We start from the raw sequence: 19,602 nt of genomic DNA, 5'->3' as shown, positions 1-19,602 counted from the left end.
ATAGCAACTTTTGAGAAAAATATATTTTAATTAACTTTTCGAAAATCAATTTTGTAATATTTATTATTTGTATTATTTCCTTATATTTAGCATTTAACATCTATCACTATTAATTAAAGATTTTGGATAATTATGGCAAGTTAAGATATCAATATTTTTTTATAATAATTAAATATCAAAGTTTATCCACAATTTAAGGAGATATATATGATAAATATATTTTTTAAACTTAAGATCTGATTTTATACTTTTTTATTAACTGGAATAGTTAACTTGATTATACTCTTTTTTTCATATTTTTTAGTCTTTAATTATCAATAGAAGTCTTATCTTTTTACCTTTTTTAATTATCAACAGGAATCTTTATCTCTTTAATTTTCATTCATTAAATTTCTTCTACATAGTGACTCTTCCATTCATTAAATTTCATTCATTATCTTTTTTAATTACTAATAATTTTCTCGATCATTAAATAGTGACTCTTCTAAATAGTGATTCTTCTAAATTGGACAATTGTTTAGATCAATTTTATATTAAATTAAGAACAAATAGTAAATGTTAACACTTGAATTATTGTTGCTTTTAGTTTGTTTTAATGCTTAGGTAGTGCTTAATTATTAATAGTTATTTCATTCTAAAAACATTAACTACTTTCAAAAAAATAAATCCTTTTTACAGTCAAAAGGTAGTCTTGCCAATTCAATTTTGTCAAATCATTAAGAAATGATAACATATATATAGTTTTATTTTGAATTTTAATTAGTCATCGTTTTCCCGCGTCCATATAATGCATACCATAATTAAATTTTAATATCATTGCTATTGTAGTATATATGTAAAACTGAAATCAAAATACACACCAACACAATTTTGATTTCATATGTATACCTTGAAAAAAAAACTTATTCTTACACTCATTCAGAACTTCAAACTCGTGTTTAGCTCATTGCTAACATCTGAAAGATAGTTAGCCAGAGCACATTTTATTGTTTTACCTGTAATGTCCATATACTCGAGGAAGATAAATGAACAAGAAGACATTCATTTTTAAGATACATTAGCCAAACAAAGATGCCTTTTATTGAGTTTTTTTTCATGTGAGACCTTTAGTAGATGTATTGATTAATCTGCAAGATTGTTGTACCATCAGTTTATCGATCGAGGGATGATTCCAATTAGTGTAATGATGTTAATTGCCAATTAGTGTAATGATGTTAACTAAGTTTTGATGAACACATTTTCCTAGGATAATTTCACTTTTAATACGTTGAAATCAATTTATATACTCATTTCATACTTGAGTAATATTTTTATTTTGAGTTCTCAATGTATTAAATTGATATCGATGAAGTTTTACATATATCACATTTGTATTGAATGAGTTTTATGAATGTGGCAATCGATAAGAAAAATTATGTTTTATGTTACATAACCCTTTTAGTGTATGAATGGATATTATATGAAAAACTATCAACGTAAATGTTGAAAATAAATTAATTGATAGTTGTTTGATGTCAAATAATTTTTCGTTGTAATAAAAAAATAATCAATATTAATCAAGATTGGTATTTTTGTTTGCTTTCTGGCAAGATGAAGAACATTATATAAATACTATGTTAAATATCAAAACTAAACTTTATTCATACCAACAATCTTATACAAAGAGTAATGAGCACCAATAAAAATCAAGATTCAATATTCATGTCAAATGCTACTAATTGCAAAATCGAAAAATGTATAATTTGATGTAGTTGATATCAAATTTAATACCATCTGATGCGACTTAATTCATATTAATTTCATTCAATGATGTAAAATACGAAACAAACGTTAGAGTAGCATAACATTATATAAATACTACATAAATACAAAAAATAAACTTTTTCATACCCACAATCTTATAAAAACAAACAGTAATAATCGAGCACCAAAAAGTTAATTCAAATTATTAACTATATTAGAAAAACAAACAGTGAACAGAAAAAATGATTCAATATCAATTTGATACCAATTTAATACAGAAAAAAAAAATATTTGCAAGTTTGTATGTACTGCTATAGTCCATGAATACAACTTTGTTACTACCACATCAGTACATGCTTACTAGAAAAAAGAAAAAGAAAAAAAAATTGGGGATGATAGACATGATCACTAAGCTAGAAAATAACATATAAATGATCAATCATTCGACAACAAGTACTAAGAATTCATTGATATGCATGTTGATATGTGAATTTATCAGAAGAAGCTACTTAAATGATGTACAAGAATTTGATGAACTAAAAGTCTGTATGTTTTTTCTGTAAGATGAAAGTTATCCCAAAAAACATAATCGGAATCATCGGAACACACCGATGTGCATAACTCTGCAACTTCTATTTTCCCTGTCTCACAGCATATGTTTTCTGCAACTTTGAATCCTGCACGGTCATATAAAGAAAGAAACGGAGATCTTGTCGATATTCAGGAAAAATGTAGTCATATTTGTACCATATTTCTGAGGGCTGTTGATGACATCAAGTGGAAGATTATATATATCTACATACACCAATCTTGAATTAGTTACTTTGTTTTTCAGAGAACTTAAGTCATCTGCCAACTTACTGTTGAACAATTGTGCTGCTTGGTTCAAATAATCAACACGTTCCCTTTCTTCTCATCCTCTCAGTGTTCTTTGTGATGGCATGCATCCGATTGGTGGTATGCCAATAAATATTTAAATTCGTTTAGAAGGCATAAAAAAATTAACAAACCTGAAGAATTCCATCTCCCTCCATGAAGGATCATGATTGAATGAAAATTAACAGAATTTATATTTTTTATCTAAAGAAATACTTGTTTTTTTGCTTTTCTATCAAATTCTAATCAACAGAGAATGTGTTTTTTGTTTGATGATAGAGAAAAATCGTGTAAAAAGTGGCAAATAGTGTATGAAGATGAAAACTCTTAATGCAAGCATTAAAGTAGGAAGATAAATAACGGTTTGACGGATTTGGGGTGGATAAATATCAATAATTAAGGTTAACTACTTTTAAGAAAGGTAAATTGTATATTAATTGTATTAAATATTAATTTTCCTTTTTCAGTAATTGCTTTTCTGTATTTTCAACAAAAGGAAAAAAAATCTTTTTATATATTTTTTTAAGATGAAAGTTGCTATAACTTAAAAATTTAAAAGTTTTGCTATAAGTTGTAATAACTAATCTAATAAGTTTATATAGTTAATTTTCTCATATATGAACCGGGTTAAAAAATTCTATTTTTAAATGAACTATAAAAATCATAGTTCAATCTTATTAAATTAGAGACAACAAACCTAACCCATATTAACGGCTCTAAAGGAAGCTGAGTATTTTACTCAAATGATAGGTCATAAATCAATATTATCAGTGTTTCGTTACACCCACCTCCCCTCTTTTCTACAACTTCCATAAAAGAAGTCTATTTTATTGTTTTAGCACTCCATTGTTCCCTTATACTTATTCATTATATTAAATATAAATATTTATTTTTACTTACTCAATTTTAAATTATATATCAATCATATCGATTTTTTAATTTCTAGTTAGTTATAATTCTTATTAAAAATAGATATTTTTTTAATATTTATTAATTTATAAAATTAAAATATAATTAATTATTTATTTCACTTTTATCCTTAGTAATAAATATAGAGATATATTAATATAATGCAAAACGAGAAGCATTAAATAAAAATGAGTAAAGCCCTTTTAGTCAATGTTTTTTTTTGTGTTATTATAAAAGATAACAAAGTAAATATATAAACTCAAGGGAGTAAAAATTGAGCACTTAATTTCTAATTTACCTTAACTATTATTAATTATAATTATTTTCCAACGTATTGAGTTTATTACTCAAAAAATGATATGATAAAATTATTATTTTATTAATTACTTCTTAAAAAATTTACCAAATCAATTCTAAGGTAACTCCGACCTGTGTTTTTTTTAATCTAATTCAATGACAATCTCTACTCATGTCCTTTCAGAGTTGGGTAAAAATCACTCCCCTATGTGAGATCTTTCGACGAAAATTTAGATATTAAAAACAAATAATTTTAAATTAAAAATAAAATATATGATTTAAATCTCATACTTCTAATGGTATAATTTGATCCTAGAAAATAATATTCTTTCAAAACTAAAGAAACATAAAATTATTGAACTGAAACGCATGAAGTAATAAACCCTACTACTAAAAAATAAAAATTGCTAGAGCTACATAATGGAGGCCAATATCCCATTTCACAAATACATGATTAGATTACATTGCGTAGAAACTACATTTATGATTCATCTACGGTTAGATAAACACTTCTTATAGAGCTTTTCACAAACCCTAATCCCCCTGAATCTTCAAAATCAAAAACAAAAATCAAATTCTAGAAACTAATTTAGAAACAAAATTACAATTACAATTTCCTAATTACCCAAAATGAAGTCAATAATCAACAGCACCACCATTATTTCCATCTTGTTTATTCCTTCTAACAAGTACAAAATATCCAATAATAGCACAAAGAGCAGCCACAACATTCCCCTCTTTGATCAAAACTTTAACAACAAATCTAGTAATATCAACAGTCAATTTTTTACCTTCCGAGACTAAATCCCTTCTTGGTTTTCCAGCAAACGTTAACAAAACCAAAATAGTTATCCAAGTAACAAGTGTAGCAGGTACAGCAACAGCTAAAGCAGCCACCATCGACAATACGCCAAAAGCTAAACCTAATAACACAGATGCATATAAAGCTGGCCACCCAGAATTTTCTGACACAGTTGATTCGTACCAAGAAAGTACAGAATTAAGAAAGTTCCAAGAAATGGATAGTAGTAGTGTGTATACAGAGATGAAGAGAATAACCCATGTACGTCTTTTGCTCATGATTTTTATGAGAAAATTTGAGGGGATTATTGGCGATTGATTTTGTTGGGGTATTTGGAGTGGTTGTTGCTTGGGTTGTGCCATATTGAATTGGTGTTTTTTTTTTTGGGTATGATTTGATGGCTTTTTTGGACTTTGATTTTTCTTCAATGGGTTTCTATTTTGTTCACTTTCTGTTGTGTTTCCTGGTAAAGAAGGGGATAATACTGGAATGCTTTTATTTTGCCTAAAGAAGCTATCACGCGTTTGTTAGTGCGTGGTGTCACTCGAGCTTTGTTTAGCTCATGTACTTGGGACGGGTCGGAGTATGAAGTATTCCGCTTTCACGTAAAATTTGGAGAAGAATTGTACTTAAATACGTGATGTGTATGATTTATTTTAACGTAAGTATTATTTCCTCCGTTTCATAATAAATAAATTGTTAAATTTTGACACACATATTAAGAAAAAAAATATTAAAAACATAAATTTAACATAACTTTTCATTTTTACCAAAAAAAAAAAGAAAAAACTGACCTTGTAATACCTTTTCAAAAGTTAATTGATTGTCAAATCATAAGGGCAAATTTGAAAAAAAAATCAATGATTCACTTATTTTGAAACACCAATAAATACTCCAACAATTCACTTATTCCAAAACGAAGGAAATAATATTTATTTCCGTAGTTTGAATTTGCGACCTATAAAAAAAATTAGATGAAATAAACTTCAGCGCAGGGTTTAAGGATATTGTGTTATACATATTGTATTATATTGTTTTAATTAATAGAATGTTTGAATAGATTCTATGATAATATCACATATGAATAATATAAAAAATAAGTCTACACAAAAAATAAGGTATAAGGTAAAATTATTATAAAAATTTAAAATAAAAAATAAAATGATATTATTAAATAATAAGTAAACAAGATGAGAGGAATAGAAAGTTAGGACATGATAACTTCAAATTGATTGTTGCACAAAATAGATTTTTTTTTTTTATCTTTATCTAAATACAATTTTTTAAGTAATAATTAAAATAAGTTATATTTTCAAACCAATAACATTAGTGCAATACAATAGTTAACAACCGTCCAATCTGTTATTGTTATTGTAGTATTAGTCCACAAGTTAGCGATCAATTTTGATGCTAGGCGCGGTATATCTGTTAAGTATATTTAATATTTAATTAAATTATTGTGCTTGTAAATTTTTCCAATTTAACTAATTACTCATTATTAAATTATTTAGTTACTTATGTATTTTACTAAATTTAATATTGTTATTTAATATTCAAACATATCTCACTTGTAGTAGCAATAATGCAGAGATCAAAGATTAGCAAAAATGGGCACAAAAAAATATAATTTTATAATGTATTTTTTTTTTTAGGGAGGGGTCCAAAAGTAAGTGATGAGTTGGTGTCATTTATTACTCTTTTGGAACTCAAGTCTATGTGTGTGGTCCAAGATTCCTTGCTGCTGCATTTCACAAGCGGAACTTTCAAGAGGACCCAACAATTTGTGCCACATTAAAATAGGGAAGTGGGAAAAAAAAAAAGGGATTGGACATGTGTAGTTTCATGTAGCTTTCTAGTGTAGAATAACAGTACTGAAGATCACTAAAGAAAAATTCTGTATTTGACAAGAGGGAGTTGTTCGGTATTAAGCACTTCTCACCTCTAATCTTAAGTTGTGGATTCAAATTAGCAAAAGGGATGATTGAATGCAGGGGTGTAAAAATAGAAAATTATGTATTTGAAAACAGGATCAGAGCAATTGTAAATAATCCAGTAGCTTAGGTCCAAACCTTGTATTTGTATTTAAAAAAAAAAGTTAACATGTATAATCCAAAACCCAATAAGTTTCTTATTTGAAAATTCAGGACTCATCATAAACTCGAAATCTTAATTTCGCCTCTCTTAAAACTGCATGAAGGTCTAGTGTATCTATTGGATTAATGAGATAAATAGTCACACAGTTAACATCTAAGACTGCTGTATTGCAAGTTAGGTTTTAATTTATTTTTTCCATCAAAACATCGACTTTGAATTAAACTAGTAACAAAAATTCAAACAATAAAAAATGAACAAAAGCTGCAAATCTACTGCTCCATTAAGATATACAGAAAAAAGTGACTTGAAAGCATCAAACTAGTAATCATTTTTTGAATTTTTTTTAGGGGGAGTTTTGGTGCAATTGGTAAGGAGATAATGAATTCAAGTTACGGAAATAGCTTCTTGCAGAAATGCAGGACAAGACTGCATGCAATAAATAAAGCCTTCAAATTTGGTCTTTCCCGGGACCTCGCACGTTGCGAGACAGTGCACTGAGTTGCTCTTATCAGAGATCCAAACAGCCACCTTTCTTTCATTTCTCAACATTATATCATGAAGGTAAGTAGAAATATATCAAGGATTCGTTATCTCTTGATCCCTTTATTTCATTGAAAATATCATACAGTTTAGGAGATGCAGGACATAGTTACATGAATACTCAGGCAGAACAATACCTCCAATATGCACCAAACAACTATCCACCTTCATACAAGCAACAATCTTTTCAAGTGATTCCAATTAGTCTGATAAAACACCAGACAATCGAATGCATGCATATCCGGTACATTCAACCATCAGGAAGTAGCAAACTTGCACTAGTACTTCACAACAATACTTTTTTCCCCTCAATAACTTCCAACTTTTTGCTCGTTACCGACTCGAACACACAATCTTTAGATTGGAGATAGAGCATACTTAACATCACAACAACCCCTCTTGTCTATAGAGCATAGTTGACATCCGAACAACCCCTCTTGTCTACTAATCATACTTCTCCCTCCATGAACTAACAAGAAAAAACACCCAAGAAAGTGCAAGAACAAGATCACCAACAAGTTGTCTTGGCCAATCATAAGCCAAATCCTCAAGCTTCCTTTCAAAATACACTCTCCACAACCCCATTGCAGCATGAAGAAGAATACAACCTTTCGCGAAAAAGCTCTGAAATTCCCGGTCCTTAACAAATGACACCATGAATAACAACAACCCGATTACACATAACAGTAATCCAACGAATGAATCGGATGTTTTTATCACCAACTGGTCATGTGGGGTTGAGCCTAACAGCTTTCTTGCTGTCTCAATTCCATGTCCAAGTACAAAAACTTCGTTCAAATAGAACATTATCAACGCGCCACTAGTAGTGGCTATGAGTGAATGGAGAGTGCAGATTATGAAAAACCCAGATGATCCCATTCAACAAATTAGAAGTAACTTTAAACTACGAGAAATGACGGAAGTGAGTACAAGGTAGAAAACCAAACATTTACTGATAAACTGTCACATGGTCAACCAACTAAGATAATGAAGAACACAGATGATCTCCTTCACCAAATTAGCAAATACTCTAAAACCCCTATTGAAAATTTACGAAAGGAACTATTGTTTGAGAGACTCAAATTGACAAGAATCGAACCCTCACTAACAAGTTGAAAGTTTAGGTAGTCAACCAACTAAATTACTAAAGTTATGAAAAACCCAGACGATCCCATATTCACCAAACTAACAAAAACTCTAAAACCCCTTTTCAAAATTCACAAAAAAGAACAATTTTTTGAAAGACACAAAAATAATAAGAATCAAACGCTCACCAACAAGATAAAAGTTCATATAGTCAACGAGCTACGCTCTCATTCACCAAATTAACAAAAACTCAAACCCCTTTCCACAATTTCACAAAACTAACAATTGTTTGTGAAACTCAAGTCGATAAGAATCAATTCTCACCGACAAACTGAAAGTTCAGATAGTCAACCAACCAACCAACTATGCTACTAAGATTATCATTTCAGACTAAAAACCCGAAACCCATATGAGGTTTGTGGTGATGGAAAACTTTCAGCTACTTATAACAGTGAATGGTAAGATACATACAAGCAAAAAGAGGATTTGTGGCTCACGTGATTTGAAATTGGGAAGTGAAAAAACTCAAAATAATACTACAAGATTATGGTTTTGCACAAAATTACAATTTTGAGAGAGACACATTTGAGAATATCGAGGAAAATTGAGAAAGAAGAGATCTGGGATTGGGAATGGCAGAGTATTGAAACCCTAAAACGCTAGATTCACGGGAGAAGAAGATTGGTAACAGCTGTTGATATGTTATTGGTAAGTGTGCTTTTTGGTGTTTTATTTGATGGATACTATTGCATTTTTATTTTTTTGCTGTTACTATATGACGCCGAGTCGGGTATCTATCGAAAATAATCTCATTGCCTCTGACACAGTAGTTTAAATTAGTCTGCAACTATTTTAGATCAAAAACAACAACAAGTCTGGTGTATTCCCACACAGTGAGGTCTGGGGATGGTAAAATGCACGCAGTCTATACCGCTACCTCCGAAGAAGTATTGAGGCTGTTTTCGATCCCGGCTTAGGATTTTAGATCAAAAAAAAATATATATATATATATATATATATATTGTTGCATTTCTCAGTCTTAAATTAGCTGGTAAATAGTACATGATTAATGATGGGCACATATGAAATACTAACACAGCAGGGCAATCAGCAGAATATAACACTAGTTGCTGCTGATAGGTACATTATGTTGCAGACAATAGGTTACCCTGTACTGTTTAAAGATCATTTGTAGTGGAAACTTTGACTACTTGTAGTAAAAGCAAAATCAAGGATAGATTTTTAACATTCCGGTATTCGTAGAAGAACTTGTTGTTTTGCCATATCTTCACATGATTTTTTTAAAAAGAATTCTCACCGAGTATCCAATATCTACATTAGGGTTGGACTAATTCAAATTTATATATTGTACGACTCATTTTTTGGGACAGCACTCGCAACATGACTATCCATTCTTACGGACTCAAACCCAATATCTCTAAGGAGTTATAAAGAGCAATGACCCATAACTAGCAAATGCAATAGTATATAATTTATCAGACACGAATGACATGATAGCAGGAACACCCACAATCTCAATAATGCAACATTCATCTACTATCAATATCACTCATATATCATAGAGCAGGTCAAACAAGAAGCAAGTCAACTAGATTCTGCTAACATAAGTTCAATTTTCACTACAAACCAACACTACCGCAGAAAAACAAAGTGACATAAGTAAAACTAGAAACACACTAATCACTGTACTCTACAAGACCTCATTCAATAAAAAAGATGATCAAACTCAAAACACTTCACAAGCTCGAATCTGAAACTTCAAAGCAATTACAAAGAGTGAATGCCCATAACCACTAAATGCAATTGTATACTAGTCTGATTTATCAGACACAAATGACAGGATGGTTGGAACACCCACAATCTTAACAATGCAACATTGAACTCCAATCATTGCCACCATATACCATAGAATAGATCACACAAGCAAATCAAGTAAATTTCTTCTCATTCATCTAAACTTTTGCAGTTTTAACTAGACCATGCTAACACCGTAATTCAATTTTCACTATAAATAGAAATAAATGTAAAAAAGTAAAACTAGCACACTACATCACTATCTTCATTTTTTTTTCCCACCCTTTTTTCATTTGGTTTCGCATGAAGTGTTGAATGTGCACATTAAGCCCAACTAAATTCATATCCCAACTTTGTAAAACTCATTAATGGGAGAGCACTCCCACCATGATTTTCCATTTCCAAGAACTCAAACCCAAGGCATCTAAACAATTATAAAGAGTGAACAACCCATAACCAGTAAATGCAATAGTATAATATGCTTTATCAGACACAGATGACATGATAACAAGAACACCAATAATCTCAGCAATGTAACATTCAACTCCAATTAATGCCACCATATATCATAAATCAGATCATACAAGAAGCAAATCAACTAAATCTCTTCTGATTTATCTAAAGACTCTAAAATTTCAACTAGATTTCGCAAACAGCATAACTCAATGAAAAGTAAAACTAGAAACACACCACTATATCACTTAACTCTACAAGAACCAATCCTATAACCATTTTATCAAACACCTTCAAGTCTACCTGCGCTTCGCCAATCTAGGCGAAGCCCTTTTCCTAGATTCGACCTTCAAGCTCTTCTTCACCTTCTCACCCTTCGCCTTCACCTTATCAACAACCTCCACAGCAACATCCTCATTTCTCCGACTCCTTGTCCTCCCAGCAACCGCCTCCACAGGCTCCACTTCCTTCTCCTCAAACTCAAGCTTCCTCGCCAAACCACTCTGATCAACATCCTCAGATTCATCAACCAACCTCCTCTTCCGCTTCAACACATACGGAGCAGGCGGCATTGGTGGACTTTCCGGAGATGCAATCAGTGAACTCTTCTCCTTCTCGGGGGTTGTTTCTTCACACTCAGCTCGCAACTTATCAATGCTACCTTCAATCCGTCCCTGAAGACGGTGGCGTTTGAAGCTAACGCCACCCATGGACCAATGAGCTTTCTCCGCCCATGACATTAATGGATCGAGAATGGAGACAGGTGGATCTACACGGTCTTCGTTTGATTTGTAAAACTGGGGTCTGGGGAGACTGCGGCCGTAAAATCTGACTGGTTCTAGGGCTACCACCATACTGGAAAACCAAATTTATCAAATGAAAAAAAAAAAAAAAGTAATTACTGTAGTTTGGAAAGAAATTGAAATGAGATTTGATGAATTTCATTTGGACTAATTTGTTTTGAATTTATAGAGAAATTGAAATGGGGGGAAATAGTAGCTTTTTGGAGGGAAACTTGGCGGCAAATATTGCCGCGCTGCTCAATTGTGGTGTTGGCGAGGATTTTCGTCACCTTTGAAAAGTTGTGGGCCTTTGGTGTTTCCATGGGCTGCAATACATTAGCTCCTTTAGGACTGTTTTATTTACTATAAATAACGTAAATATCAACTTTTTAAAAGTAATTACATTCTTTTTTATTTTTTTATTACTTTACTTTCTTTCTCTATTAATATATATAGTATAACCGATATATACATAATGTTCTGTGTATATATGAAATTTTTGTAATATTTTAGAGAGTTGAAATTTTTTGTAATATTAAAAACACAAGTTGTGTAATTTTTAGTTTTATTTAAGAAACTAGATACTGAACATATACTATTTACGTTATCTTAATTTCTATAGTATAAATAGAATTTAGAGTGGCAATCAAATTTTTATTAATAAAAATTTTTAAATAATTAAATTTGTTAATTATTGTAATTTATAGTACCTTTTACGTAATTCTCAAACAATTTATGTTACTCGTTTTGTCCCAATTTTAGAATTGAGAGAGTCAATCAGATTTTAACTAATATATTTTTTAAATAGTTTAAGTTGTTAATCGTTGTGATTTATATTATTTTTTAACATAATTTCAAATAATCTATGTTACTTGCTTTATCGCAACTTATGTAACACTATTAGAATTTCAAAAGTCAATCATATTTTTCACTGTATATTTTTTAAATACTATAAGATGTTAATAGCCATGATTTATAATTTGTTTTGCATAATTTTTAAATATATAATATTTTACCAAAAAAAAATAAATAAATAAAAATAAACAAAGTACTAAATTCTTAAAATGTGTTAAATTCGAAAACATCATTTGGATCAACAAATTACTAAATTAAAACATTAAAACATGCAAACTATAAAATGTCAAACCTACCTCCAGATGTGACGCAAATATAATTTAGATAATCAATCATATTTTTAATATGTTTTTTGATATTTTAAATTGTTATCTATTGTAATTTATAATAATTTTTATGTAATTTTCGAAAAATATATGTTAGTCTTCTTGTTCAAATTTTTTTGGCATTGATAGTCAATTATATTCTTAAAATAATTTAAGTTTTCAATTATTATGATTTATAATACTTTTTCTTCTATTTTAATTTAAGTGGCACCGATATAACTTCGAAAGTCAATCAAATTTTATGATTGAAGCAGCGAAGCGCATATGCCCTAAATAACTTATAATATCTAATTAGAAGTGATATAGCAAAATTACTATAAAAAAATTAAATGAGTTTCATATAAGATATCATGTTAATTTAAAACATAAAGAATTAATTTATCATTTTATGTCAAATTTATTTTTTATTAAATATTATTAATTTTTTAATACTTAAATGACTTATAATAATTAATTAGAGATGATATAGTAAAATTACGATTGAAGCAGACATATCATAAATGTCTATTTTATCGCTTTTTTTATTAAATATTATTAATTTTCTTATATGTAAATGAATTACAATACTTAATTAGTGATAATATAGTAAAATCATGGAGCAAAAATATTTGTGAAAAAAAATTAAATGAGTTTCATGTAAGATGTCCTATTAATTTAAAACACAAGAATTAATTTACCATTTATGTCTATTTTATTATTTATTAAATACTATTACTTTTTAATACCTAAATGACTTATAATAATTAATTAGAGGTGATAAAATAAAATTACGATTGAAGCAGCTGAAACAGACATATCATAAATGACTATTTTATTTTTTATTAAATATTATTAATTTTTATATATATAAATGACTTAAAATAATTAATTGAGGATTATATAGTAAAATTACGGAACAATTGAAGCAAGAGAAGAAGCAGGCATGTTGACGAAGAGTTGTCTGTTTCTTCACACTTATTAATATTAGGTAGCGATGGCCAGTGCTAGCACGAGCCCAACGTTAGAACTTTTTTCTTAGCTAAACCGCATATACCATTTACATGTACATATTATATGGTTGATAAGTGTTACTCCCTCCGTCCCATTTTACTCGTTTCAAATTGGGATGACACAACTATTAAGAAAATAATGATTGGTAATGTAATTTTACCATTTTGCCCTTCTTAATTGTGTCTTGTTGTTAGTTCCAATATTGATAGATGGATAATACCAAAGCACCATTTATATTCTTAATTATGTACTCTTCTTAATGGTACTCCTCCTTTGCAACATTTTTCAAGAATGCTAATAATAAGAAGTAATCAATTACACTAAGGGTATAATGGGAAAAGAAAATTATCTTGTCTTGATAAGTAAAAAAGGACAAGTAAAATGGGACAACAAATTAAAAAATTTGGGACGAGTAAAATGAGACGGAGGAAGCTTATCTTTTTTTTTTTTTTTTTGGGTGAAACGTAAGTGTTATGTCGTTTACATCTATTGCATTATTTACATACTTGATATACTATTTATATATTAGAAATGGTGGTGTCTAACACAACTGCAGTGTAAACTTTAGCAGCAATAAATTGTGTAGCACATGTAACAACGGATGACATACTTAAAAGGAGAACAAATGAGCCAAGAAGCAATTAAGCCGCTGCTACATGCCATAACTGCCAAGAGAAAATTTACTCCACCTCACTGCTCCCAATCAGACAACTTACGCTTTTTCTAATTGCCTCAAAAGTGTTGGTGCCTCCTTTATATTGTCTGTAGAACTTGTTACAATCGTGAAATTAATATGAATTTGCCAGAAACAATAGCTTTAGAATCTTACAAATAGAACAAAGTATAAGACATCAACTACTATAAAAGATAATGACGCTTCAATATAAATAATTTTTGGACTGTAATTCCTCTGTTGGAACTAACCGAATAAGTTATCATGGTTTGCAAGGTTGAGTATAAAACAGTTCGTGTAACTGACAAAATCGTAATTACGACAGACCGTTCTATAGATTAATGAAGATAATCTGATCTTAGGAGTCAAGACGAACTACAACCTGATCTGATTCACGGTTGATTATACCAAGCTGTTCAAAGTAAAATACATAACTGTGAACTTAATGGCAAGCACCTTCAGTTGATATGTAAAAGTAATTTGAACTTTAGGCATAGAGCGAGCTATGTTGCTCGGGCTCTTCAAAACATCAATGGATATGGGTGCAACAACATTTTTTATAAGTCCGAGAAACACAAAAAATGGCTATCAAACTCTCTAACATTGCATACGCCTCAATCCGAGCAAGTTGGGAGGTCAAATATATGAGTCCTGAATGACCATGGTGCTCTATTTAAGCACGTCTCAATCCAAAATGACTATTATCCTGAACACTGGAAAAAAAACTAAATTAAGCTGTAAGAATACTCAGATGGCGGGGCAAAGCTATAAGTTAGTCTACGATTTTAATAGAAGCAAGTTGTTTTGATCCAAAATTCATTAAGCTTTCTTTTTTAGAATTCAGAACTCATACCCTCAAAATCTTAGCTTCGCATGTGCCCCAAAAAATCATTTTAAAGTGCAGAAAACCATACGAAAAATCTCTACAGAAGAAGATATCGAAGAATCAAATTTTGTTCTACTCTTAATGATATCTACAACAAACTAAACTCCGGCGTGTATTTAGGACTTCATCTTTGAAAACTGAAAGCGGCGAATAAACTGGTGAAGATTAGTCGGCATTACAGTTTCTCTTACTATTTGGCCAGTGAGTGTATAATGTCTGCCCGTCAATGGCACATCAGTTGTCCGAAGATTCAATCAAAGAAGAAATTGGAAATGGAGAAAAATGATTGATATGAATATAATTAGTAGTCCAAAACATGTATCTGTGATATGTTTCTATAGAAAAATTCAACCAAATAACATAAGTAGAACCCCAAATAAATTAAATCTTTTTCAAGAAGAAACATACTTAGGGAGGAAAAACTATTCCAACACAAAGGAATTCAGGAAAAAGTACAAAAGATTTGTAATAGAAAAGATTCAATGCAGAGTATAATTGTACATCCTTTAATCTATCGTTTCTATATATAATATAAGTTTCACAAGAGCCAAAAAGAAAAATAACGTGAACAGAGATCAATAGAATCAAGAAATTTAAAAAGAGATTGACTGTCTTAAAACCTAATTTCTTTAAGCACCGGCCATAACCGTAATATTTATAAAATAGCAGAAAACAACAGTGACAAATACAATGCTCACCAATCTTTGAAAGAAACAGTGATAACTATCTAAAAAACACAAACCAGAACAAAGAAATAGATACAAATTGGAGTTATTATAGGCAGATGGTATAATTGTACATCCCTCTCACTTTGAAACTGAGTGCAGAAGGTATCATACTAAATTAACAAGTAGTACTTATTTTACCTAGAGATGACCAAAACACACTTATACGCCGAGGAACTTCACTGTCAAAAAGAGCCATTATAACTAAGTTGTAAATACACCTCTACAAAATACAGTAGCTATAATTTTTGTTGGAAACTTCAGGAAAACCCACAGCCTCTGCCCTTCGGGTGAGCACTGTGGGTAAACCCCTCACTGAGCAATAACTCGCAAACCACACAGGAGATGTAAACCGCACTAGGTAAACCCCATGCGACAAGCTCGATTGAGAAGGCATTAGAGGCGGATCGAACCCGCGACCTCTGCTAAGGGAAGTCCCCTCAAACTAACTCAACCACCACTACTGTAAATGGTTAGCTTTTACAATTTTAGAAAATTGAATATGAAAAGAGATAAGGAGGGCTTGCATACATATTTGTAAAATGTTGACACTTTTGAGTGAAATTCTTCGACTTCGATAACAAAAAGGTAGCAACAGAAATTATCTTTTACCAATTGCTACCTTTTTGTTGTCTTTTAGTTGTTGCCTTTTTGATAATCAAACAACCCATCAATACCATACCATAGTTTTGTATTAGAAACAATCTCTAAAACAAATATTAGAGCAGTTAGATGTATATTTATCAATTTCGCAAACGCAATACTATCTGGATCCTTTGCTACTTTCTTAGTGATTTTAAGAAGATGCTTTAACCGCATTGATATTCCTCGAGCTCATAATAAGAGGTTGCGAAGAATTTTTAAGGTACTATTTTAAAATTATTATTATAGAATTTTAAAAGATTTTTTTTTTTCTTTATGTTGACACAAATGTATAAATTGACAGGGAGCAATAGGTGCGCTAGACGCGGACATTAGTACACGTTGTTGTTCCTGCTAATCAATAAATTATTTACAGAGGATGCTATCAGAATGTTCTGGCAATATGTGACTTTAATATGATCTTCATTTATGTTTATGCTGGATGGAAAGGGGTAGCACATGATGCACGAGTTCTAACAAAAGTTGTATCTAATCCAAATAATAGCTTTCCATTTCCTCCATCTAGTAAGTAATAAAGTTTAAATGATTAAAATAATTATTTAGCCTTTCAATATGATTAACTAACTTTTTTATTTCAACATCAGATAAATATTATCTATGTGATGCGTCATATTCAAATACTCGAGGATTTCTAGAACCGTATCGTAATGTTAGATATTGGCTAGGAGATTATTGTTGTTAGGCGTGCCACAACTAAGGAGGAAAGGTTTAATCATGCTCATGCACAATTTAGCAATGTTTTCGAGTGTTCATATGAAGTACTACAAGCAAGATTTCCTATATTGCACAAGATGACTCCATATCCTATCAATATCCAAAGAGATGTTGTTATTGCCTGTTTTGCAGTTAATAATTTTATTAGAAAGGAACGCATCAATGATGAGTTGTTTAATCAATTTGATACATCTCAAGTAATATTTGATGAAGAAGGACAACAAGAAGAAACATACGAGGAAATAAATGAACTTAGTTGGATAGTTGAAGATTCTCAGATAATGCACAATATGCGTGAGGAACTTGCACTCAAGCTAATGCATTGAAGTTGAACTATTTGAGAGTTCAGTAATTTAGTTATTTGATTTTTCATTAGTGGAATTTTAAATTTAGATGATTATTAATTAGCTATTCAAATACTTTAATATTTATGCATCTAAGTCAAAATTATATCTAACATTATTTTAATTTATTGGGTCAGTTTAATTGATGATTATTTTATGTTAAATTTTATTTTTTATAATTACATCTTATCACAATAATTTTTAATCGATATATTTTTTTAACAATCTAAATAGTTCAATAATTATATTTAATATAATATATTTATTTTTAAATATTTTAATTATCATTCAAATAATAATTTTGATGTTTAAGTCAATATTTTATCTAATATATTTTTTCATATAATATAATAATTTATTACTTTTAAAATTTTAATTACATATTTATTTCGAATAAATATATTACATACATTCAGATGTTAAAAAACAAACAGTCTTAACAATTCAGTATTCAAATCTAGAAATAATATCTTAATCATTCAGATATCCATTCAGATTCAAATGTCTTAATCTTAAAAAAAAAAAAATGCACCCTTATATCATCTTGTGCACCAAACGACCCTTAATTAATGTAACCACTAGAGGAGCATGGCCCGTGTGAGCACGAGCCCAACATTAAGATATTTATTTGTCTTTTCAATTTTGATATATTTAAATAAATTTTTTTAATAAAAGGATTGCATATGTTTTCTAGGATTCATTCGCATGAGTTCAACATATGTTATTTTAATATGTATTTAGATAATTTAAGTTGTTAACTATTGTAATTTATAATATTTTTTTATGTAATTTTCAATTTAAAATATGTTACTTTTCTTGTCCAAATTTTTGTGGCATTGATAGTCAATAATATTTTAAAAATGATTTAACTTTTTAATTATTGTGATTTATAATACTTTTCTTCTATTCCAATTTTAGCGACACTAATATAATTTTAAGAGTCGACCAAATATTTTATATCTTTTAAATTTTTTAAGTTTTAATTATTGAGATTTCTAGTATTTTTCATGTAATTTTTTTGAAATATATAACATATTAAATTGTTTTCTGATATTTTAAGTTGTTAACTATTGTAATTTATAATACTTTTTATGTAATTTTTGAATAGTATATGCTACTCTCTTTTTCCAGAGTTTTGTGTCGACGGTAGCCAATTATATTTTTTAAAATAATTTAAATTTTTGATCATTGTGATTTATAATATATTTTAATTTCAACTTATGTGGCACAATGTTTAAATGACCATAATAATTAATTAGGGGTGATATAGTAAAATGTAATTATTATTTATTATTTATTATTTTTATTATGTGTATGTGTTGATTCAAGAAGAATTTGGAAACATTTAGAAATGTGTTGAATGTTACAAATGTTAATAATCCATTTGGTGCTTCTTGATTTCTCTATATTTATCTCTTATGTGTTTTTACTCTTTTGCCCTTTGAGTATATGTAGTAACTTTTTTAAAAAAAATATCATGAAATTTTTTATTCATAGTATATATATATATAGTAAAATCGTGAATTCAATATTATTAATTTTTCAATACATAAGTGACTTATAATAATTAATTGGGGGTGATACATTAAAATCACGATTGAAGCAGCAGAAATCAGTCAATTTTTTTTTTTTTGTTAATTATTGTTATTTACAGTACTTTTTATTTCATTTTTAAATAATATATGTTGCTTTATATCTTTTTCTGTCCCGTCCCAATTTATATGACACTAATATAATTTAGATAGTCAATCAAATATTTTATGTTGACATATCATTTTGTTATTCTTATTTTTATAATACATAAATGACTTATAATAAGGAGTGATATAGTAAAATCATCGTTCGAAAGACAAAGATTTAAGTTAAAACATTAAGAATTAATTTCGCATTTTATGTCTATTTTATTTTTCATTAAATATTATTTATTTTTTTAATACCTAGATGACTCATAATAATTAATTAAGAGCGATTGATTATGTTATTACTATAAAAATTAATATAATTTTATCATATCCAATAGTAATCATCG

The 19,602-nt window shown here is 29.2% G+C and overlaps 3 protein-coding genes across 3 annotated transcripts; all 3 read right to left on the bottom strand.

The window, feature by feature from the left end:
- Positions 1-4,239: 4,239 nt before the first annotated feature.
- On the bottom strand, positions 4,240-5,232 carry LOC107877314. Its single transcript, XM_016723987.2, has one exon. It carries the CDS (start codon positions 4,987-4,989, stop codon positions 4,462-4,464), a length of 528 nt encoding a protein of 175 aa, XP_016579473.2. The 5' UTR covers positions 4,990-5,232; the 3' UTR covers positions 4,240-4,461.
- A 1,740-nt stretch (positions 5,233-6,972) lies between these two features.
- Positions 6,973-9,057, bottom strand: LOC107878336. Its single transcript, XM_016725285.2, has one exon. The coding sequence runs from the start codon at positions 8,138-8,140 to the stop codon at positions 7,706-7,708; it is 435 nt and encodes a 144-aa protein (XP_016580771.1). The 5' UTR covers positions 8,141-9,057; the 3' UTR covers positions 6,973-7,705.
- Positions 9,058-10,685: 1,628 nt separating this feature from the next.
- Positions 10,686-11,645, bottom strand: LOC107878335. The gene has a single exon (XM_016725284.2). The coding sequence runs from the start codon at positions 11,467-11,469 to the stop codon at positions 10,915-10,917; it is 555 nt and encodes a 184-aa protein (XP_016580770.1). The 5' UTR covers positions 11,470-11,645; the 3' UTR covers positions 10,686-10,914.
- Positions 11,646-19,602: the final 7,957 nt, after the last annotated feature.

The sequence above is a fragment of the Capsicum annuum genome, chromosome 7 (assembly GCF_002878395.1).
Source record: "Capsicum annuum cultivar UCD-10X-F1 chromosome 7, UCD10Xv1.1, whole genome shotgun sequence".
Classification (NCBI taxonomy): domain Eukaryota; kingdom Viridiplantae; phylum Streptophyta; class Magnoliopsida; order Solanales; family Solanaceae; genus Capsicum; species Capsicum annuum.
The sequence above is the reverse complement of the archived record's forward strand: the minus strand, read 5'-3'. Positions and strand labels throughout refer to the sequence as shown.

What these genes read in the sequence shown, in the direction of transcription:
- LOC107878336 (XM_016725285.2), bottom strand. Translation starts at nt 8,140, where the DNA reads ATGGGATCATCTGGGTTTTTCATAATCTGCACTCTCCATTCACTCATA.
- LOC107878335 (XM_016725284.2), bottom strand. Translation starts at nt 11,469, where the DNA reads ATGGTGGTAGCCCTAGAACCAGTCAGATTTTACGGCCGCAGTCTCCCC.
- LOC107877314 (XM_016723987.2), bottom strand. Translation starts at nt 4,989, where the DNA reads ATGGCACAACCCAAGCAACAACCACTCCAAATACCCCAACAAAATCAA.